The 25,282-nt window shown below is 32.6% G+C and overlaps 1 protein-coding gene across 1 annotated transcript in view; it reads left to right on the top strand.

Annotated features, from left to right (window-relative positions):
- LOC144255073 (protocadherin-15-like) overlaps positions 1-25,282 on the top strand; it is a 435,746-nt gene that overhangs the window by 302,324 nt on the left and 108,140 nt on the right. Inside the window, 2 exon segments of the mRNA XM_077799104.1 lie at positions 16,108-16,248; positions 18,132-18,244. Of these exon segments, the coding sequence (XP_077655230.1) occupies positions 16,108-16,248; positions 18,132-18,244 (254 nt within the window).

The following is a 25,282-nucleotide window of genomic DNA, read 5'->3' as shown; positions in this document are numbered from 1 at the left end:
CTCATAAACCTTAACAATTCTTGTATCTATGGGTCTCTTTTATGGCTTCCTAAATGTCACCTGCTGGCTTCTGGGAGTCTTAAGAAAGTGCCTTCCTCCTATACATGACAAAGTTCTTTTAACTTTCACTGATTATCACATTCTCTACAGATGTCAAGGCTCATGAATCCAAATTTGCTATTACCACAAGTCTCCAGAGTTTTACTGCCTTCCCAGGGACCAGGGGCAATGGATGCTGATAAGACTCATTGATAGCAGTTGCTGCCAGACACTGTCACCATTTCCCAGTAGGCTCTGTTGTCATGGCCAAGTCTCATCAATGCTGCAGCTAGATGCTCCCTCTGCCCCTGTGAACTGACTGCTGCACACCAGGCTATATTCTTAATGTGCTGGAATCTTCAATATGTTATCTGAAAACTTTGATTTACTAGTCATACCATATTCTAAATAATGATGAATTATGCCCTAAATGTATTAGATCCATGACTCTCAGGATATATTTAGAGAGCAGTAGTCCTACAAAATGGTAATGAATGTGTAATATAAAAAATAGACAAATAACTTTAGGAAATATTAGGCTTTCTGAAGGTAAAAAAAAAAACTTCTACACTGTAGGCCTCCATATTAGTATCTTCAAAATGGTAAATATGCTGGTGTGTATTATGGATCCCAAGAAAAGAAAATGTGATTTTCTATACCACTAACAATTATAATTCCATTATAAAATGGAATTCCATGGAAAAATGATTGTTTCATGCAAAGCAGTTTGTCAAGATAAAAGTATAGTAACTAGTTGGAGGAATGCTTTAAAACTTTTTAAAGACACCTTTGGAAATAGATATTATATGAGTTATATGTGTGTTTTTAAATTAAAATCCTATTCAAGTTATCTTACATACATTTTTCTGGTAATTTTTCCATTACATCTTTTCCTCACTTCCAGATACCAGAATTATGCCCTACTAACCAGAATTCAACCAGGTCCCTATCCCTTGTAGGTTGGATAAGCATAAGCAACCTGTGGTCTCTAGTCTTCAATTTCTATATATTTAAAGCGGGAATAATAATAGTAATAATAATAATAGCAGCAACAACAACAATAATAAAAACAATACAAACAGGCCTGGGTGCCAGCATAGGCCAATAATACCAGACATTTGGTAGGAGGATCACAAGTTTGTGACTAACCTGAATGACTCAGCAAGACCCTGTCTCAAAATAAAATAAAAAAGGCCTGAGAGTTTAACTCAGTGGTAGATTGCTTGCTTTGCATGTGGAAAACCCTGAGTTCAATCCCCAGTACTGAAAACAAAAATTGCCAATATGTATTTTGAACAAACTTTTAGACGCATTTATCGATATGATACAATTGAAAAGCCTAGAAAATTCCTGGCATAAAATAAAAACAAACTACACACAGAAACACACATTCACAACTATTATGCCCATTTGAGAAGGTCTGAAATAGTCTCATATTTTTACATAGAAATTGCTTGAAGGTAATGCTCAAAATAAGCACATATTTTCCCAACTGGCAATCATATCATTACTTGGAAAAAAATGTACAAAATTTTATCAAATCCTGTTCCCCGTGTCCTGGTTCCAAACAGGAGGACTGCAAGTGGAATGAAGGTCTATTTTAAATCAATGCAGTGTTGTTTGGCTATCCATCTTGAAGGATTATTCTGCCTAATCAGAGTACATGAGCAACTTGCACCATTGCTCAAGTGTCTTGGGATGCATCTTATGCTAAATTTAGTTGAATTATTTGCTATATATTCCCTTCATATCCTTGTACTACCTATTTCATAATGTTCATCACACTCATTTGTTTAGGTTTTGCTTACCACACTAAACTGAAAGGTAAATACCAGGAGGCACCTTGTGTTTCTTGATTGCAACTATATCTCAAACTTTTACACACTGCCTAATACACAGTGGAAACTTCCTCAGTATTTGTGTTAAAGAAAGATTGTATATTCTTTTCTGCTTTTAGCAACATGTAACTTCAATTACATCTACATTTCAGATATACTACCCCCAAGAATCCATAACTCTAAACTCAATAATTAGAAAGTGCACTTAAAAACGAATTTAGTCAAGTAAGAAAGAAGCTTCCAATGTAAAGTTTTATTTAAAAAAAAGTAAAATGTGAGAGAAGGTGTTGATTTATATCCAAGCCCTATGCAAAGCAGAAAAAGACTTTTCTATCTAGAGGTGCAACTTTTTCTAAGAGTATGTGTGAGAACACAAAGAAAGAGATAGAAGTGAAAAAAGATAAGAAGACAAATGAAGAAACCAAAAGAGTAAAAGCAAGAGCAGAAGTTGGATTATACATGAGACAGCAAATAGCTAATATGTGGTAGCGGACAACAATACTGGTCACAGAGGAATCAGTTGCATAGCCTGCCTAAGAAGAATACATATCAACTTCATTAGCTGCTCAGGGTTTTGAAAGACAGACAGCCAACAGTCCAGCACAGGTAATGCTGACACTGAACAGCAGTTCAAAAGCAAGAGAAACTTTTATAGCTTTGTGTCTCCCCTAAATATGTATCACAGTTCAGAAAATGAGGCTGGCATTTGCTGCAATTTTGATCTCTTCTCAGTGTGTTTTTGAAGTATAAGTAGCAGGGCTGAGTATTCTGTGTTGAGGTCCCTGTTTGCCCATAGCTATATGCTAGGGTTCTTAACTAGCTCTCTCGCCCACTGTGATAACACAGAGCCCTTCTCCCCTGTCCTCTCCCCAACACCACAGCTGTCTTTAGTGCATACTGAAAGAAAACTAAACATTCAAGAGAATGTTTTCAGGAACATTTTCTGTTCTATTAAGGGATAACACATAGGAGAGAACACCATACAGCTGTGGACATTATTTAGGATGACATAGTCTATAACCTGCTAACACAGCAGGATTTGATGAACACAGCAAAGGTCCAAATGCAAGAACCAGGTACTCAGTAAAAATGCTGAGAAGAGCAAAACCATTACACAAAGTTTAGTTTTTTTTTAATGCACCCAATATTATCCCAGGTTTTTCTACTAAAATACTGCTTAGTTCAACAACACCAATATCTCTGACTCACAGTAACAAAGACTGATATTTTTATTTATGGGTTGTAAAGCACCTAGGGGTTCGCTAAACCTGGTATCAGGATGCAGGTTGGGTTCACATCTATCCCCTTTATCTTCTCTTTTAGGGACTCATTTCTAGCCAGGCCTGCTCTTCACATGGCAAAGTACAGAATCATAAGAAATCTTGTCTGACCACATGATCCCATGTAAATCCTCTGGTCCTGTCCTTCATTCTTCATGGACCTGAACAAGCCACATGCCTAGTTCTAAATCAATGGAACATAAAGTGGGAGAAAGGGGAGTGGACACTGGCTGAACTTTAATACAATTCATCAAAAGCCTATATAAAAGATACACTTTAATTGCATCACAGTGATTCCCTTTCGTGGAAAAGGGAGATAGGTCAGAGGTATGAGAATAAGAGGAGATATGGAAATTGGTAAATAAAGTCATCTTATAGATCCTTCAATAAGAGAGAAAACCTATAGATTACATTTAACTCAAACAGCTGTACCTTATGTCTGAAGAAAAAGGAAAATCCTCAATATTTAATACATGGGAGTACATCAATATTATTTGAAGAATATTTATTCCTTAACAGATACTGGGCTAAATTAAAACCATTATGAATCTTAGCTTCAGAATTTCAAACTAAAAACTTTGCAAGTTAATAAGAAGTGTGTCAAGTTTAATATGACAACCCTAAGAAGTTATAATAAAAAAAATGTTTGGGGTGCCATATAACCAGATAAAAGAGAGCCTGATTTTGTCTTGAGTCTCAAGGAAGTTTCTTCAGGAAATGAGTCTGAGTTACAGTTCAGAGATGTGCAAACTCAAAGTGGCAAGATGGAGAATTAGGTCCTAAAATTGAAGGGACACCAGTAAATTGCAATAAACAAAATAACCCCATTTTTTCAGGTTGTAAGAGTTGTAAACTTGGGTTGGATCCTGTGGAGTCTTGTGGATCACGATAGTGTTTAGAATTCTTGTCCTCCTATTCTGAGAAAAAAAAAAAATGGGAGGATTTTAAAGCAGCAGGCACATGATCACTGATTCCTAACTCTGGGCAAGTTCACCCTATTTTAAAATTCCTTTTATTATGTGAGTTGGTTTGTAAGAGAAGGTCGAATGTGTGCCCCTGTTATCTTTGTGAAGTAAGAAACATATCTAAATGAGGTTTTAGAGGATTATGTTATTTGATGTCTTGCGCATTTAAGTTTATCTTTTAAAGATGCATTTCCTCATAAATTTATAGGCAAATAATCCTAAAACAAATGTTTCTTGGTTTCTTTAACAGCTATGTTGCTACCATGTCTATAGACACTGACCTAGTGCACATATTTAGTGACATTTGGCACACAGAACTCATAAATAGGAGTTCTGACTCACAAGTTACCAAAATATTATATCCTCCAGTGTCATACAGGGGGAGGAGAAGGGGTGGACAGAAAAGCACAGTTCTTCTCAATGGCTACTGGTCACTATTGTTGCTCCTTGTGTTTAACTAGGAAACAGGGTACCATACAGCAGATCTTCTCAATGGCTACTTGGAGAGTTAGACAGTACAGTTCTTCCTGGTCTCTTTGAAGGATTCATTAGCCTCCTGCTAGAGCCAATAGAAAATGACAAAGTCATTATGAATGTCAAAACAATACAAACCACTTTAAAGTAATTTCTGGTGCCAAATCAGACTTGGAAGAGTTCGTGCGAATGACACAGTTACAAAATAAATCAAAGTTACTTTCAAAGATGTGGGAAGAAAGAAATTTAGAAACCATGTCAGGGAGAAGAATCTTTGTGTACTTGAGAAGAAATTACTTAATGTTTGTGTTTTAATGATAATAACACGTTTTAATATTCCCTGCTGTAATAAGATTACCATTAATATGAAGAAAATTATGTGGGTCTGAGTAAATAATTTTTTGATAATTATGTATTTAAGAAAACTGGTTAAGTCAAGATACGGGTGATATTAAGAACTTAACTATTTTGGTGCATTTGACTCTAAATGAATTTCCTATGTTTGCTAGTTTGCAACATCTTTCAAATAGGTCTGAAATTACCTTCTATAGTAATTAATGATATTCTCACCATCATTAAGTCAAAACACACCATGTTTAACACAATATAAGTGGAAATGGAAAGTAAAAAACATGCTAAATAACAAAACAATTAAATTTTAAGTTTGTATTCTCTTGATACAAATTTATAATTTTCTCTTACATTTATTATTCCTGTGAACTATGTCACTTTTTGATTTTGTAAACCTAATATTAGCACCATCATCATACATTTTTATCACATCCCCAATATCCTGGTTTACCATACCACATATCGCTCTGCATATACTAAATAAAAGGCCATTCTAGAAGTATGTTTGCACTAGTACATATTAAGTCAAACGCGTCAAGTTTAGCTGATGAAAGGAAATAACAAAGATATCATAATCTCTTTCACATTTTAGTATACAAATAAATCACATAATATCTCAAATCATACTCAGAAGTAAAATCACGATACATAAACAAACACAGTTATTGCTTTATCAAGAGGCATATAAATCATATCCTTCCTGAGAATCATTATGCCTTGTCAGACACCTCCAAAGTCCCTCCCACCTATTGAGGAATGTCACTGTTGCCCCTTGTGTTTAACTAGGAAACAGGGTACCATACAGCAGTTACTTGTCCTCTTCAAACTTCATTTCCATATACGATTTATAAGACTGATTTTGCTGGGTTGTTCCTGTGCTTACTGAAAAATCAAAGTGTTTAGCTAGTCTGCAGTACAAAGATGTTGTACTTCTTTCTCATTTCTAAGGTAATGACAAACATGCTTAACTTGGCCTCTGATTTAGTGGAATGCCTATAGTATTCTTAATTTTAAACTTTACAATATCAGTCATTGGACTCATGAATGAATTCTGGTGTCATCCATAGAACTATAATACTGAGAATAGATTTTTTCATGAAAATATGCTAGTAAGACTTTGAAATTCCACAAATAAAAAACATGCACACATTTTAACAAAGTTCATGTCAAAAAATTAGTAAGTTTTTGTTTAAATTAATATAATGATTATAAAATTATATTTTAATTTATGCCACTTCATACTATTACATGTATGTTTTCATCACCACTGAATTTAAGAAAAAATATCCAAAATTCTTGACATGAGAATGATTTTAATAGCGAAATAATTAATCAGATCAAACTCCATGTATACTCTATTGAATACATTATTACTTCACTATTGTTGAAATCTCTATGAATCAAAAAGAAGTCAATACCTTTCAGGACGTGTGAGTGTCTGCACAGGGTTATGTAGGGTCTAATTGACTATAAATCCTAAGATGTGAACTCAACCTCTATGAACTTCATTAGCACCACATGCTTATTCCTCATGACTTGCATCAGAAATGTTGTTGCTAATTGTGTTTCTCTCTGTAACATGACCAGATGTGATGCCTATAAGAGCCTGTCTGTCACATCTGCTTTCTTGAGAGATGAATGTGAATTTACAAGGATAAATTATCTATGGACAGATATAATGAAATGAAAAACCATGAACAAGTAAATCTATAACATGAATTCATATGAGGATATGTAGTATAAAGAAAATATAAAAGGTATTAACTCAGAGTGGATTATGGATGGGTATATGCAGAACAGGTGTCAACTAAGAACTGAATGTTAGATGGTACTAATCATTCAGGAGTATTGAATACAGAGACAAAAGCAAATGGAAAAGATCTGAGGCAAGAAAGAGCTTGATATTTTATAATAACCACATGGGTAAATTATTGCTAAAAAAATCAGGAAGGAGGGGATATGAGATTAATTTTGTCTCTCGTTTAGCTATGAGTTTTTTATTTCCACATTTTCATTGGTGCATTATTATTATACATAATGGTGGGATTTGTTGTTACACAGTAGTACATGGACATAATATAGCAATATAATTTGGCGAACATTATTCCGGAGCACTTCTCTACTAGCTTTTTCATTTCTGTACTCCCACATCACAGCCATTTTTTTGTCAGTAAACGGGTTAAATTGATTAACAAATTAATTAGTTAATTAATTTTATATATGATGAATATACAAGCTGCATGATAAGTGGTAGAAAGTAAATAATTTATAAATTCAGTTACTAATGTTTTATACAGTTCTAGCTTTCTATCTTAAAAGTATACTCCATATGAAATAGATAATATTATTTAGGTTTTTTTTACTAATTTTAAACTATAATTATGTTTTATATAATGGTAAACAACAATTGTTGTATCTATAGTGCCTTTCTTGAATGATTAAGCTTCCACTAATACCATGGTTCTATTTTGAAAATTTTATTTAGGAAAATATATTGTTCCAAAGACAGTGTATCATTTATTTGAAAATTCCAGGAAAATGTCAAAGAATGGTTTGGTAAATGGAAGTTGACACTAAGAAAGATTGCTGTACCAACATTCCATCAGTCTTTTAAAAACATGACTATTTGAGGGAACATTTACTCCATTAGATAGGTTTATTTAGAGTTATAGAAATAGCTGTCACGTAAGCTTCAAAAACCTGTTCTGCTACTCTTCTCACATTTCTTCACCTTCCATAGAAATTAAAGAAGTAATTTACTGCAAGTACCCTTCAAAAGAATCCACGCTGCAGAATCATAAGGAACTCCATTTTAGTCAACATGGTGTTCTGAAAAGAGAATCCTTGCACACAATTTTAACCACTTTCCTATTAAATTAATGTTTATATTTTGGTTAATTCTTTCTGTGTTTTTTTAATTTTGATAATTGTTCTTCATGATTGATATGCCAATAAAATAAAATTCCCTTGTGGCTTCAATGATACTCACTTTTTTATATGATGATATATAGAGATTATGAGATTGCCTATTAACTTTCCATAAATAAAGTTGAATCAAACTATATTTTTTAGTCTTCATTTGAAGTTTTGCATTCTCTGAAATGGCTACCTAAATTGTATTTCATGATATTAAAATACCATGGCAAGAAAGAGGTGTTATAATTAGGCCAATTAATTAAAGAAAAAAATGTAAATGGATTCCATAACGTAAAGAATAAAATTGATATCTAATTGCTTGTTTCATTGATGGGGACATAGAATAATTAAATACTCTGTTTTATTTTCTTGAATCCAGATTTTGAATGTATTTTTCAAAACAACTGTAAGTTAAAAGGGTATGAAGAAAAGATACAAAGACTAGAAAAGTATGCCTTGGGTGGTACAGAAATAGATGGAAATAGGGATTCTAATACAGCAGGACTCAGAGGCAAAGACTGGTGTTCATAGCTATGCAAAGTTGCAGTGCTCTGAAGAAATGACAACTGTTTTCTGTGTCTGCTTAGGGAGAGATCTGGTTACAAGCAAGTAAAGTGTTCAGATACCAAGAAGAGTCTCCTTAGTGCCAAAGTCCTTAAATGGCACAGTGGGCTTCTTAAATGATCATGAGTTTTACTTTTGTTAAATCTTTAAAAATTTAACCTGAATGCTATAGTCTACCTCAAGATTGCTTCTGGACCTAAATAAAAACTAATAAATTTGGTTCATCAGCAAAAAGCAGTAGAAGTCATTTACTTGTCACTTATAAATTAAACCATGGTCTTATTTCAGTTAGTAATAACTTTATCAAAGTGCCTTTGGGCTACCAGGCGAGGTAGTGCATGATTATAATCCCAGCAGCTCAGGAGGCTGAGGCAGGAGGATCTCAAGTTCAAATCCACCCTGAGCAAAACCCAGGCACTAAGCAACTCAGTGAGACCCTGTCTCTAAATTAAAAAAAAAAAAAAATGCAAAATAGTGCTAGGGATGTGGCTCAGTGTTTTAGTGCCCCTGATTTTAATCCCCAGTACTCCCCAATAAATAAATTCCTATGGGCTGATCTTAGTGTTAGGAGTAGAATAATTTTATCACAGTTTCAAAATGCTATAGAGGAAGAGTCTATTGCCATATTAACAAGATTTAATTTTTTTTAAATACATTGATAACTTTTTCTTTTGGTAGAAAATCTCTATTGAGATTGATATATATATATATATATATATATATATATATATATATATAACTATACACAAAGAGAGATCTATGTAACATACTAACTCTAGTATCATAAGAGAAGTAGAAAATCGTAATTATGTATTTTATCTCAATTTAAGTATTTTTATATTTTAGTTCATTTTAAAAAACAAACATCATTAACTATTACGTGTATTCAACTAGAAGACATATAAATTATAGGAAATATATAGAAATAAATATGGGTGCCTCTGTTCTTAGTACAGTTTAAAATTAAAACAACTATTTGTTAAATTAACATTTATCTAAATGATAATTTGACCACTTATATCACATATATCATAAATATTAAAATATGTAATAGATAAACTCAGTGGACCATTTTATTTTAGCTTTGAAGATATAATTATTGAGGGTTTTGTACATTATAATGCTTAGATCATGTCTATTACAATTTTAATTGCAATTAAGTATTAGAAGAAGTTTAAAAAATGCTAATGTTAATTTTACATGATCAAGTTTATAATGATCTTGTTTGTTAAGTGTGCTTGGAATTCTAGGTTTCAAAATGACATGAAAAAAAATAAAATCATAATATTTTTGACTTTCAAAAAACAAAGTTTTGACCTGATTCATGTTGTACATGTCCCAGAGACAATGTTAGGAATGTTAATTAAAACTATTTCCCAAAGATAATTACCTTTACCTATTATATAGCCTAGTTATAGAACTATTAAGGTGACTTTTTTGAAAAAAAAAGGCTATGACCAGAATAAAAGGAAGGAAGGAAGTGAGGGAAGAAAAATACAAAGGAAAGAATGAGAAAGCAGATAGCAGTAAGGGAGGGAGAGTAAAAAGAAAAAAATAAACTTTTGAATATGCTTGAAGCAATCGTTTTAGATGCTGAGTTTTGTATCATAGTGTGTGATATAAAATGAAGTGTGGTGATTTGATGAGTTATAGAGGATGTTGTTAAAATGTGTCTTATAAGCTAAAAATATTCTGAAAGAGCCATACCTTGATAATGTGCCGATAATCTACAAAATAACTAAAATCAGGGAATAAAAATTTGTTGATAGAGCTAACATGTGACTTAACGTTCAGGTATGTATACATGCAATTTTATCGTAATTTCAAAATGCTATAGAGGTTGGTTCTAGGATTTTCTTAACAGCAAATACTTTAGGCATTAGAGAAAGAATATTCCATAATTCTAGCACATTTTCTTCTTTTATTTTATCAATTAAAGCATAATTCCAAATGTTTCACAAATACCTTGGCTTTATTAAATACAACATACTAAATATAAATAACATTTTAAATATCTTGATGGTCAATTTGTGATTGTTAAAAGTAATATTAGTGACTGCAGTCTGAATAAGTACTGATAACAGAAGCTCTGAAAAATTGTTCTTAACACAATTTATGCCATAATTTTTCTCTTTCAACTTTGCCTCCTCATCTAAAGGTGAGATGGAGTATGTGCTGTATAACATCTTGGACAATGTACTAAGGCGAGGTTTACTAGGGCATTAAATTCTAAAGCATCTTTCCCAAATAAATTTTCTCAATCATATTGCCTTTTTGTTCTCACTTAAGAACTATTGCATAGATAAATAGTAAGCTGATTTAACACATAAGGACCTGTATTTTAGTATGAAGGAAGCCTGATTATGTAATAACTTTCTCATTTTCTAGCTAGGGAAATTTCAGGAAATGAATTAATTCTTAAAACTTTGATTTCTTTTTTTTTTTTTTTGTAAAATGTAGGTGTTCATGAGAACTCCTGGATTTCTTTTTAAGTATAAATATGGGAATGCATGTAATGCACATACTCTGGTATGTAGCAAAGCATTTCAATTGATAGCTTACAAATCTAGTCTATATTGTTATTAAAATACAAGCAAAGTTTCCTTCCTATGATTGGCATCTGAATGATTATTACAGAAACATTGTTGTACCTAGGGAATTTTTTTTAATAAATGTTTCTTTTTCTATGTTTCCTCAGTGGCTGAACTCTCCACCTACCACTAAGTAAAATTTGGGGTCCGTATACAAATATTATCTCAGAGCTGACAGTTCCTTAAAAATATATCAAGAATTCCCCAACATTCTTCATTTTCAAAATCTTAAAATATGTAAATACTTTATTAAGAGTTTCTGGGCATACTTGATACATGGGAATTCATTCAGTAATTCATGTGTTCAGTCAAATGCTCCTTGGGTGTCTACAGGGTTCAAGTACCATTCAAGATCATCGAATAGAGCTCCTAACCTTATGAAGCTTGTCTAATTACATAGGAGACAAAGAATAAAGTAAACAGATGACATGCATACTAGAATTTCAAGTAGTGTTGCAGGAGAAAAATAGCTTAGAAGCAGGTGCTATGGAGTACCTGAAGAAGAGAAGAATAATTTGAGTCGCTGAAAATCTTGGAAATGTGCAGCAGGAAAAGATGAGGAAGCAGGAACAATGTATGAACAAGAAATGAGCAAGCAAGTAAAGTTAAATAGATAAGCAGAAACAAGATGTTCTGAGAATTTGATAGTGCATAATAAGAAGTTAAGCCATTTTTTGTATGAGTGATTAAAGAGCTTTGGAGGGCTTTAAGCAGAACTCATGAGATGATTCATGTTATTGAAAGATATAGGGCTCAATTCTGTCTTCCCCACCATCAACACTATTCACTTTTCTGTTCAGAAGGGTTTTTTTTTAAGTTTACATATCTTATATTAGTAGAATTCTACAGTATTTGTCTTTTTGTTAGTGACTTATTTCAGTTAACATAATGTCTAAGATTTGTCATTATACATTTTGCAAAATGTCTTAACTTTTATTACTTTAAAAAATTCTAGTTTCTGTATTCCAAATTGCTCCATCCACTCATCACAATGGACATTTTGTTTGCTTCCATGATGGTTCTGTTGAATAATATCATAACAAACATTGGTGTGCAAATATTTCTTAATTTGCCACATATGTGAGAGCTTATTACCACACTCATTCAGAATTCCATATGGCTCTTTGTCTAACTTAGTGTCAGTATTAATAACTGAATACTATGGCTTCTAATAGTCAGGAAACAGTATTCTTTCAATTTTGTTTGTATTTTGAATATTTTGAGGTATTCATACAATGTTGAGATTCCATATAATTTATAGAATAAGATTATTATAATTCTGAGAAAAATAAGATTGGAAGTTTGAAAGATATTACAAGGAGCCTCCAGATAGCTTCAAGGTATACAAACACCTTTTAATTTTATCTTTAAATTCTTGAACAAGACCATGTTTAAGAGTATTCAATCAAGCACCACATGTTGATGGATTTTTGAACATTCCCTTCCACTCTGACTTCAAATTTTATTCTATGTTTACAAAATAATTTAAATATTTTAATGTTCATTAACCTTTGTTTTATTCCTTCAGCCAATACTATTCAGTATTGCTATTGAGAAAATTGAGTATATAAGTCTAATTGGCTTCAAATATTTTTCAAAGTTTTCTGTTTTGGGATTACCATTTTGTTTGAACTTATTTTTCTTTAGAATAAGGGGGGATTGGTGTCTCCTAGTATTACAGTGTTGCTTTCTATTTCTTCATTTAATTCTCTTAATCTTTTCTTTCTATATTTGGGAAGTATGATGTGAGTTGCAAGTATATCTACTCTTATTGCCATATCCTAAGGAAATGTCCCTTTTATTTTTATATAATATTCCACTTTTTCCCCTTTTCAAAGTTGTTTTTTATTTAAAATCTATTTTATTCCATATAACTTTTTGCTCTAATCTACGTACTGCATACAAAAATTTTGCCATTTTGGTATATAACACTCTTATCCTTTTACTTTTAGTCTGTTTGTGTCCTTAGATTTAGAGTCCCCTGTAGATTACACACAGTTGTATTTTTTTAAGATTTAATTCTGTTAGTCAAGATTTTTGTATTGATTGTTTTTTATAATAATGCATTTTTAATCAAATATATTGTAAAAGTGAAGAACTCACTACTCCTACTTTATTTCGTATAGCTGTTTTTCCCACTTAATGGTTTAATTTGTTATTCATTGATTTTGATAGTGACTTGCTTTGATTCCTCTCCTACTTCCCTTAATGTAGTCTATGGATATTTATTTTGTCATTTATATTGAGACTTTATAAAGATCACTTAAAGTGTACACTATATTTTACACTGACAACAACAAATTGGCTTCAATTTTATTATAAAAATTTGGCATGTTTATATATCTTTTCAGAATTAGGTTACTAATGTTATTTTTATATCACATACCCATTAATAGGTTTATGTTGATTTTTTGCATTTGGCTTACAAGTTCTCTTGCAAAATTAAGTGTTTTATAACCCATCATTACAGTGAAATAGAATGGTGTATATGTGAATTTTCTTTGCAAGAAAACATTAAAGTTTAAAAAAATGAAAGATAATATCAGTGCAGTGGAAGCAGAGAGCCAATGAACAGACTACTATAGGGAACAGGTAACTAGAGAAGATGGGAATACATGCATCTGAAAAAGACATGGCAATGCTTTGGTCATGGAGGATGAGAGGGATCAGAGATCATTTCTAAGCTTTAAGATGATACAATTTGGTTAAAGGTAGGACTGTTTCCCTACAGTATAGGAGGAACAAATTTGGAAAAGGAAATGAGGTTTCTGGTTTGGTTATGTCACACTTAAACATGGACCATATAGTTGACAATTCTATGCACTAGTATGTCTTTTAAAGGTTGAAAATTTATCCAGAAAAATAAAATTTGGGAACTGTTAGTAAACAGAAAATATTTAAAGTCATGGGACTGAGAGACATTCTAGAGGCTTAGGGTAGAAGTAGAAAATAGAAATGATAGCGACAGAACCTTGGAAAAGAAAATGTGGTATATATACCCAATGGAATATTACTCAGTCTTAAAGAAGAATGAAATTATGACATTTCCAGGTAAATGGACAGAGCTGGATAATGTGCTGAGAGAAATAAGCCAATCCCCAAAAAACCAAAGGCCTAATGTTTTCTTAGATATGTGGATGCTAATTTTTGCTAATTCACAATGGGTGGAGTGGGGCGGGTGGCTAGGGAAGAATAGAGGTACTTTGATTAAGGGAGAGGGGAATGAAGGGAGCAGAGAGGGTATGAAGGTAGGAAGAATAGTAGAATGAATGGAACATTAATATCTTATGTACATATATGACTACATGACCAGTGTGATCTTAGATCATGTACAACCAGAAGAAAGAGAAGTTATACTCCATTTATGTATGATGTTGTCAAAATGCATTCTACTTTCATATATAACTAATTAGAAAAACTTAAAAAATGGAGAAAATAAAAGGTTTGAAACAGAACACTCCGATAGAATGCAGAAGAATTAAAAAACTAAAGTATGTGTCCAAGGAGATTGTGAACCATTGCGCTGTATAGTATGTGAATGAACAAGTAATAATTGGACAATTATATAAGTCCTTAAGCTAAAATATGTATCCTATATGTATCCTATTCTTTAGGCCATAAATTACTAACAATTTCGATTTTAAATATAGCCACAAAGAAGATCAGTAATATAAATAATAATATTCTCAAAAGCATCTTTACACTAAAGTGCCATTAAGTCCAATTGGCCTGTGAGCGTAATATACTATTTCTTCTATATGAGCATAATGCCAAGTCCACTTTTTCAGTTTTTTTTTTGTGTGTGTGTGGGGGGGTGGATGGGTACCAGGGATTGAACTCAGGGGCCAGTGAGGCACATCTCCAGCCTTATTTTGTATTTTATTTAGAGACAGGGTCTCACTGAGTTGCTTAGTGCCTCGCTGTTGCTGAGGCTGAATTTGAACTCACAGTTCTCCTGCCTCAGCCTCCTGAGCTACTGCCATTACAAGCATGTACTGCCATACCCAGCCCCCAATTTTTTTTATTGTCTATCTTCCTAAGGAACTTAATGGTTCCCTTCTGTCTGAGTCTGAAGTCAAACTCTACCACATGCTCATTTGGTGCCTGAGTTGTTTACTTCACTTCTAGTATTTAAGAGATTTCCAAGCCATAAGCACTGGAAAGATGATAATGTTCAACCCATTATCAACCTATATAATTCAAAATTTAAAAAAAGATCTAAGCCCTAATTGAAGTAAGGACATCAAACACAATATTGAGTGTTCCCTATTATGACTATTTTTATACCATTTTAAAATTGATCAAATGTTACTCTCTTTCATTAAAAAATGTTTTATTTTGTTTTGGTTTGGCATGGTTTGGTCTTTAGTTTATCTTGGCTCTTCTCAGGGGCAAAGTTGTGATCTTTATCAACTCCGAAGCCTCAAGTTCATTGGCTATAGAATGGGTGGTAGAGGACATCTTTACTATGGGCTTTCCACATCTAAAACTCAACAAATGTTAGCTGTCATTTATTTTTCTATTATTACTGTCATATTCCTTATTAATGTTATCTTAAAGGACTGTTGCAAGATTTAGTCTGACTTATGTAAATATTTATCAGGAAAAATAGCACAGAGTAGATGGTAAATCAGTTTGGTTTCTTTCCCTGCAATGCGTATTCCTCCACTTCAACACAGTTCTCCACACTTCACCTTTCTCTGAGTATCACAAATTTCCAATACCTATAATTGAAAACATAACATGATTGTCTCAGAAGTTAAAATATTAGGAAAACACTGGGTATTTGGGGAGAGAAATGTGATTCTTACAATAAATGTGGGAGAAAAGATGCTGGAGGCAGCCATTAATGTTTTTCTGTGCTATAAATCCTTCTGAAGAAGCCTATAGTAATGACACTTCATGGATTCAGATTGAGTTATCCTAAAGAAATAATGATTCTGCTACATTTTATCCCTGAAAGTATGAAATCATAAAATATAATTCTTCATTTCTACAAGGCCATTCATTTTGGAAATCAGTTTAACTTTATCACTATCCTGTGTTTTCATTTAACACAATAAATGAATAATATGTAATTTCATTTCAGGGGTTACCTGCAAGTCGTGTGAGATACAGAGTAGATGATTTGCAGTTTCCTTACCCTGCCAGTATTTTTGATGTAGAGGAAGATTCTGGAAGAGTAATAACTCGAGTCAATCTTAATTAAGAACCAACAACAATTTTTAAGGTCAGTGTGTCATATTCTTCACGTTGTGTATGTGACATTTAACTTTTGATTAAGAGTCTGGCTTAGCAGATATCAATATTTTTCCGAAAAAAAAATTTTATTTGGTATTTTTTTTTCAATCAAAAACAATTTTTTTTTTCTCATAGAAACTTAGCGGGGGCGGGGAGAACAAATAAAAATAAAAAGGATCACTTGATATTTTACTTTTGGGAGGTAAGCAGATATTATCATTTTGATCTCTGTCCTTACAATGATTTTCTATACAAATGCAAATACACAGCTATGTTTTAAAATAATAATTATATTGTTCATGCTGCTTTTTAGCTCAATGACATTATGTTTTTTTTTTAATCTAATACTGTGTTGGATAATTAGGCTGCTATGAATAATTTTCTAACAATAAAATGTGCTGTTTAGAAACTACTTATGTGACAATCATTCGCCACTTGCTAACTTTTTTCTTTAAGATAAGTACCCATAAACAGAAGTGTTAAATCAAATTCATGTATTGTTGATAACTTATGCATCTGGAAAATTTGAAAAGAAAACTACCTTCACTTTACATTCTCCATCATTTAGAAGAACACCCATTTTCATAGGATCACTCCACTCTTTATATTATTGTTTTTAATCTTTGCATGTCTGCTAGAGCTCTTTGGGTTTTGTTCTCTTTTATGCTTCTTGAAATACTCATGAAATAGAACATATAATTACCTCTTTTCTTTTTCACATTTTTATAACATAGTCAACAAATAATGCCTGTTTCTACATGTCAAGAAAATATTGAGCAATATATTTTCTATTATCATAAGTAATGAATTCCTTAAATGTTTGGGAATTTCAATTTTTAATAGTTACTGAGGATAATAACACTTAGAATATAGTCTTTAAAGCTATACTAATAAAAGACTTTTTCAGTTACTCTTCTGAGTATCTATGAGCACCCTGTCTCATATCATTTAATCATTGTTTGAAATAATTGCTCTGTTTTTAAACTAGTATTGACTCAGAAAGCAAATTGTGGTTCTCATGATAATCCTTGGTTATGGTCTTCTGTGACCTAGGTAGAATTACTTTAGTAACTTGCAGCTTCCAGGGAGATATGTATTCCAGGGAAACATAAGTAAGAAAGTGTTTAAGATGTCTTAAGATAAGCATTAAAGTTCTTCTTGGTGCAGTATAGGTTATTGAAGTAAATACTCAATTATAAAAGTATTGCATTAATAAATAACATATAGTTATCACATTCACAAAACTAATGATTTCATCTAATTCATATTATTTGAACAATTTCTGCAATACTGTATAAACTTGGTTTTATAGATTTTATTTATTGTATTGTATAGCAAGTGAGTTAAACTATAAAGATTTCCAATTTTATTCTCTGGAGTAAAATATTTTTGCCCTGTAAACTTGCAGACAACTAATTCACTGGAAAAATTAATTTCTTTTTATAAGCAAGCTAATTAGCTTTTTGCCATTGATGTGACTGAATTTAACACTTTTTAAATGGTTGTGGTGGTGCTATAAAATCACATGCTTTTACCATACACAGCAGAGGAATGGAAAAAAAGATTTTATAATTAAAGAGATAGAGTATTGTATGCCTGTTTTCCTGTTAGCTACTTTTTTTTTTTTTTACCTATAGAGTTAGTAATTTCTTTGTGATTGTTTTCTCAGACAAATAAAAATAACATCTACCTGGACATATTATTGTGAAAAATCAAAATGAAAATGTAGCATATTCCATGTAGTACCTAGTATCTCATGGCCATAAGATAATGGTCAGTTTTCTCTCCTAGAAGCAGGCAGCCCAATCACTAAAATCATATGTGTATCATTGTATGTTTATAATTTTTAACATGAATTTTATTTTTTTTAAGTTGGTGGTTGTTGCTTTTGATGATGGTGAGCCCGTGATGTCCAGCAGTGCCACAGTGAAAATTCTTGTCTTACATCCTGGAGAAATCCCACGATTCACACAAGAGGAATATAGGTACTTATTTCTATAAAACTTTTAATTATATAATGTCTTCAGGGTTTCATAGCTTAGAAACATCTTCATTCCAGTATTGATGTTTAAATTCCTTAGAAAAAAATATTTTTATATTTATTATCTTAGAATTTTGAGCTGAATTCTTGATACATACCTCCCACAATGACCCTGTGGTCTTATTTATATTGGAAGAGCCAATCAAATCATTGTATTTCAGGATAATCAAATTATCCTCATTTAGTTAGGGTAGGTGTGTTACTAGGTTTTTGTCACTGTAACCAAAATACCTGATGAGAACAATTCAGAGGAGGAAAAGTTTATGTTGGCTCACTGTTTCAAAAGTTCAGTCCATTGTCACCTGACTTCATTGCTTTTGGGCTAAAATCAGGCAGAACTTCGTCAGAGAAGGTCATGTTGGAAGAGCACTGCTCCACTCAAGGTGGACAGGAAGCAGAGAGAGGTAGAAGAAGGGGCCACAGGCAAGGTACACTCTTCTAGGGCACACCCCAGGTGACCTAGCAACTCCAGCCATGCCCCACCTGCCTACAGTTACATTCCTGATAGTCCATTCAAAATAGATTGGTCTGATTTGCTTATAGTTCTCATATAATCAAATCATTTTACCTCTGAATACTTCTGTATTCCTGTACACAGGAGCTTTTGGGGGATAACTAATATCCAAACTGTAACATTAGGTTAGACCACTGTAAAAGGAAACTTGTAAATTCTAGTGGCTAGATTCTCTAAATCAAAAGCATGCATTTTTTTTTTCCCAGTAAAGTGCAAGGTTAACACAGGGTATTGGCAGCAGTTGAAATATGCAGTCCTCCATCCAGTCATGCAACACCAACTCAGGGATTATCATCTCTTACATTCTTTAAAAAATAATGTCAATCATTGCGATTTTAGTCAGCAGAAAGATGGGGACAGGCAGATGCTCACATCCAGAAATTTCTTCAACAAAGTTGGGAATTGTACATTGTATTTGTGCTCACATTTCTTTTGAAATTTCAGACACAGGTCCACACTTAAGTATAATAGGCCAGAGAAATGTTGTTCTATGCTACATAATTAAACTAATTCTTCTTCCATCATTAAGGAAAAGGGTAAGTGATTAAACATTTATTTTCAAGAGCATTTAGCACTTATTCATGATAAAAGCTTTCAAAACCATTTTTTGGCTTTGTGAAATGTACAGTAAAATATTGCTACCTATTGTACACACCACTGGTATTAATAGTCAATCTGCTGGACAATAGCGCACCAGGACTTCTTATCCTATCTGTTACTTATTTCCTATTCATCAATTTATCTCTTCATTCTGCCTAATCTTCCCAACTTCTGGTAACTATCATTCTACCCTCCCCCCACCAAAGCTCATGTGTGAGACAATGCAAGACAATTTAACCTAATCAGTGCATTAATATGCTGATAGAGATTAACTGGGTGATAACTGTTGGCAGGTAGGAAGGTAGGTTGTGGTGGGAGCGGATGGGTCATTGGGAAAATGCTTTTGGAGTATATATTTTGTTCCTGGAGAGCAGAGTTAGCTCTCTCTGCTTCCTGGTGCCACATCCCAAACTGCTTTCCTCCTCTGTTGTGCCCTTCTTCCTTAACCCTCTGCCTTATCCCACAGAGCAGTGGAATTGGCCATCTATGGCCTGGGACTTCTGAAACTGTGAGCCCCAAACAAACTTTTCCTCCTCTGAAATTGTTCTGCTTAGGGTTTTGGGCACAGCAATGAAAAAAAAAACACCTGATTAAAAGCAGCATCTATGAAATCAGCTTTTAAGATTCCACATATAAGTGAGGTACCTGGAACTTGTCTTCCTGTGCCTGGTTATGTCACTCAACATAATGATCTCCAGTTCATCCAAACTTAGGAAATAGAAATGGTGTGTTGAAGATCTCTGCCCTCTCATGTTCACTGTGGCACAATAGCCAAGGAATGGAAATAACCTTAATGCCCCTCAACTGATGAATAAAGAAAGTACGATACATATGCACAATGGAATAACTCTCACCTATAAACCAAAACAAAATCCTGTCATTTGTGATATCCATATTTTAAACTATGCTTCTTTAATATCTTATCTTTTTTTATGTGTGTGTGTGTGTGTGTGTGTGTGTGTGTGTTGGGGGGAATACCAGGGATTGAATTCGAGGGCACTTAACCACTGAGCCACAGCCTATTTAGAGACAAGGTCTCACTGAGTTGCTTAGTCCCTTCCTTTTGCTGAGGCTGGCTTTGAACTCAAGAACCTCCTTCCACAGTCTCCTAAACCGCTGGGATTACAGGCATGTGACACTTCACTCAGCTCAGTATCTCATTTGGGCAAACAAGGACATGTCAATAATATTATTGTCTTCAAGTTTTTATATCTTATGTCATCACTCTTCATTTTTCCTCTCCTACTCTTGCCTGAAACAAATGTCTTAAAGAGTTAATGGCATTTTATATTCTGTGTTGTTCAAACATCTCTGTCTTTGTCCTTCTCAACATCACCTCCAGCTTAAATCTTTCTTCCTCTTTCTTTCTTTTTTCGATGTTTTCAGTAATTAAGTTCAAGCAATAACTCCTATGTCAAGAGGTATGAGTTAACATTAAAATAATGAAGAAGTTTTTAAAATATTTACCCTTGTATCTTTTTTTGTTGTTGTTGTTTGTGGTGCTGGAAAATGAACCCATGGCCTTGTGCATGTAAGGCAAACACTCTACCAACTGAACTAAATCCCCAGCCCTACCCTTATATCTTTGTTTAAACCATTTTTCACAATTTGGCTTTCCTTTAAAATTGAGAAAAATAGATTAATCTTATTCTGTTTTCAAACTCATATCACATAATGGATGGAACAGATCATGTAGATTTTTTGGTGGACCTAATAATTTACTATTTGATTTAGAAAATAGTCTTGACACAAAGTTGACTGGGCTCCTTTTTTGTTGTTGTTGTTTTTGTTTATCTTACAGTTGTGAGGAGCTAATTCCTTTCAATCTTCTAATGAATGTGGATGCTGAGAAATTGTTCCCTACATTGATATTACTATTACTACATTTATTATTTTGAAATATTCTTTATGCATCTTCTCTGAGCTTCCAACATTTTAGCATTCACTTCTTCTTTCAAGTATTTGACTGAAACTAAGTAAAACCCTTAAGAGAGTGTGGAAAATAATACTCTCCAATCATTTATTAGCAATTATCTTGACAAGGACTGGGCTTAAGAAAGAGAACTTTGTAAACCTTGTCATCTCTGTCATTATTCTATAACATATACATGAATAAATATGCATTATTTATCAATTTATTCATGTTTATTTTAACATATAAATATATAAAGATATTATAATATATGTTAAATTTCTACATTAATGTTCATTAAATTTCTTTCTCATTTTAGAATGTATATTATTTTACAGAAAAATAAATAATTCTTGTATTAATTTCCTTAATGTCCTATGTTATTTTAATATGAGATTTGACAAGTAGTACTTTCTTTAGGGAAATACTCCATTTGAGAAAATTGAGAAAGAAGGAAGATAAGACCAGGAAAACCTTAAGACCAGGATATACTGTGAACCCAAGAAGGAGGAAATACTAGGCACAAACACCCTTGACTACTGTGTAATTGAAGTGACTACTGTGTCATTTAAGTGTGGTTTCACAAGACAGTAAGGTGATCTTCAAGCAATAGACAAATATCAGATAATTACTTCACTTCTAGGAAGGAACCTGTCTTACCATCTATATTTTCTATTATTAATTGCTAGTGTCCCATAGCAAATATGTGTTTCATCCAAACACAGCAACACATTTCAAAGCACAGCAACTAAGATATCGGTCAACTGTGCTCCCTGCAGATGAACATCTACAAGGCATATACTCATTGCCAACAAATGTCTGTATTTGATGAGAGACTCCAATCTTTTATCCCTTGGGATCTTCTGGGAAATAGTTATATCATTAAGAGTAAATTATTTAATAAATCTCTCCTTTAATGTATACAGATACATAAAATTTTAATAATAGTAAAACAAATAATATTACCTCAGAATAGATTGACTCCTGTAGGTCAAATGTGTTAGCATTCTGAAGAACGGCATTTGACCTTCATCTTGGGATGATAGACTAAGTCTTATACACACTGGAATTTACTTGTCATCAGCTTCAGAAGCAAATATCATGGAAAGGTCAACATGTCTGAAATACATCATGCAGTCTAGATGTGAATATTGATTTGGGGTAGGAAATGCAATATCCTACCCCACAATTACACAATTTATCCAAAAATTAATCAAAGATATCATTTAAAATATTCCAAAAAAAAGAAAAAAAAAATGCCACCTATATAGTCATATCTTTGACATCCACTCAAAATGAGAATGTAGCAACCTTTATCATTAATCGTTTCTTACATTTAAGGTCATATTTATATTCATTTTTCAAGATTCGTGTATCTAAAAATATAATTTCCATAAATACAAAAGTTCAAAAGTTTTATTGTACATATAAATAGGAGAAAGGCCAAATATTCCTGAGGCATTCTGGATAACTTATTGAACAAGTTGATATTTTGCTAACCCTAGAGAAAATACTGGGTTGTTTTTCAATTTCTAGTATTCAAATTTAATACATCAAATCCAAAGCAAGAATATGATACATATGTACATCTTGACATTTTCCAAAATCAAAAACCCTTTAAAAATATTTCAATTTCCCTACTGCAGTTAAAACAAAATTTGTATATTGTTGATTAATATGAATTAATTTTGTAATAATATGAATTAATTTTGTAATGACAATTCAATATGGTATGCAATTTATATTTAAAATTAGACTTTAGAACCCTTATACCAAAAAATAAAATTAGAATAGATTTTTAAAAGAATTAATAGTATACCTCCCTCTGTGGCATTCCAGAGGAAAGTATAATTTGTAATCCAGAGGTATAATATAGTATGGTAAATTTTTACATAATATAGTATGAAAAATAAAAACAGTGTAATCACAATCACCAAGAAAATATAATCAAGCAGTTCTAGTTATCATCTCATTATTCAAAAGAATTAAAACTACCTTACATTGAGAAACATTGTAACATTTATATTTTTATAAAATTTATATTAATTTTTATTAAATGACAAATTTGGACATAGGAATTTTAAAATTTTTAACCAACTAAGACAATATATACATAGAATCATTGATCGTGATTGCAAAGACTGTAAAAGAGAAAAGAAAGCTACCTGCAAATTATTAATATAAAATAAAATAAGTTTATTTACAGAGACCATCACTTGATTACTAAAGTTGTTCTCTATTTTAATTCAGATTTATTGTCCAATATGAGAGCTGACTTTACCTGAAGATGATCTTTCCTGTCTTTTCATGGCATTGTTGAATTCTTTCTACAAACATAATAGATGTTGCCTCTTTATTCAAAAAATGACTGTACAATCCTCATTGCAGCTTTCATTAGGCTTTCTCAGTATTCACAAGGAATTTAATTTTCCATCACAAATTCAAGGTTGTGCATGGTTTCACATTTGCTCATGTTTCAGAATAAAGTAAGTCTTCCAGCAACAAAGGAGGCAAATTTTCAACAATTCATTTTAAATCCATTTTAAAATTAGGACTGGTGTTTTAATATAAATAGTTGTAAGGATTTCATTCTTCTGTCATTACGTTATATCTATGGATAGTTTGTTTCAAGTGAAACACATTATAAGGTACATTGATTTTATTTTATTGCTAATTAATGCAGACATATTTTTGAGGCAAAATAGCACACTAGTTAGAGTCCTAAGGCAATGAGTTTAGAGGAGTAGTTAAAGCCAGATTGTAGAAGGTACTTATGAGCCATTCAGAGGACTTTGTTCACTGACACAGAGAAATTTGGAAACACTGAATGGTGTGAACACTTAAAATGCATATGCAGAGGCTCTTTAAGGAAGGTCACTCTGCATTTCCATGGTTTGTATAAAAAGCAGATTTTCATATATATTAAATGTTGATTCACAATCATGATTTTTTTGGAGGAGTGGGGGTACTAGGGATTGAACTCAGGGGCACTCAAGCACTCAGCCACATTCCCAGGCCTTTTGTGTTTTATTTAGAGATAGGGTCTCACTGACTTGCTTAGCACCTATATTTTGCTTAGGCTGGTTTTGAACTCCTGATCTTTCTGACTCAGCCTCCTGAGCTGCTGGGATTACAGGTGTGCACCACCATGCCCAGCTCATGACATTTTATCATCAGTTTACAATGGTGAAGTTCTTCATCTCCGATCTCCTCAATTTTAAACTGCAATGCCATTTAATTAATCTTCTAATACTGCATTTTATATCTTTTAAACTTTTCTTTCTATATCATTAGACAATACATTGAAACAAAAATCACATGCATTGAAAGAATGATAGGAGAAGACATGCAAGCAATTGCAGAGAAAGCAGAAATTACTATGCTAATGTCAAACAATGAATGATTAAAAACAGAATTCTGATTATGTATATGCTTTCTCTCACCTAATGGATTGTATATTTCTTAAGGGAGAGCACTAGTATTCTTACTATATCCATATGGTCTAGGATAGTTAACATTCTTTGATTTATCAGCCAAAGCAAGGCATTTGGAGAGTAAACACTCTGTCTAGAGTGATGGGCAAGGACTAGCATTGATAAACAGAACCATACGGTCATTGGTGTCTCTAAATACAGTACTGGACTCATGACAGGTAACTTGTAACTGCTTGGTGACCTAGTGACTTGATGTTTGGGAATTGTGTCTTATTCAATGGAGATTTCTTTTTCTGTATGTGTATCAGTTACTTATTGCCGTATAAATTACCTTCTAAACCCAATGATGTAAAACAGTAAATTTCTATTTTTTAGAATTTCATGAGATGGCTGAGTATTCCTGGTGCGGATTTAAACCTCAAGGAAGAATTTACTAAAGGTCATTCCAATTAGAGAGAGAGAGACCAAAGCTATTCTGAACTTAACTCAGCTGAAACAAATGACTAGGGAGTATTAAGAGCA

The sequence above is a fragment of the Urocitellus parryii genome, chromosome 5, assembly GCF_045843805.1.
Source record: "Urocitellus parryii isolate mUroPar1 chromosome 5, mUroPar1.hap1, whole genome shotgun sequence".
Classification (NCBI taxonomy): domain Eukaryota; kingdom Metazoa; phylum Chordata; class Mammalia; order Rodentia; family Sciuridae; genus Urocitellus; species Urocitellus parryii.
Note: the sequence above shows the minus strand (reverse complement) of the source record. Positions and strands in the feature narration are given on the sequence as shown.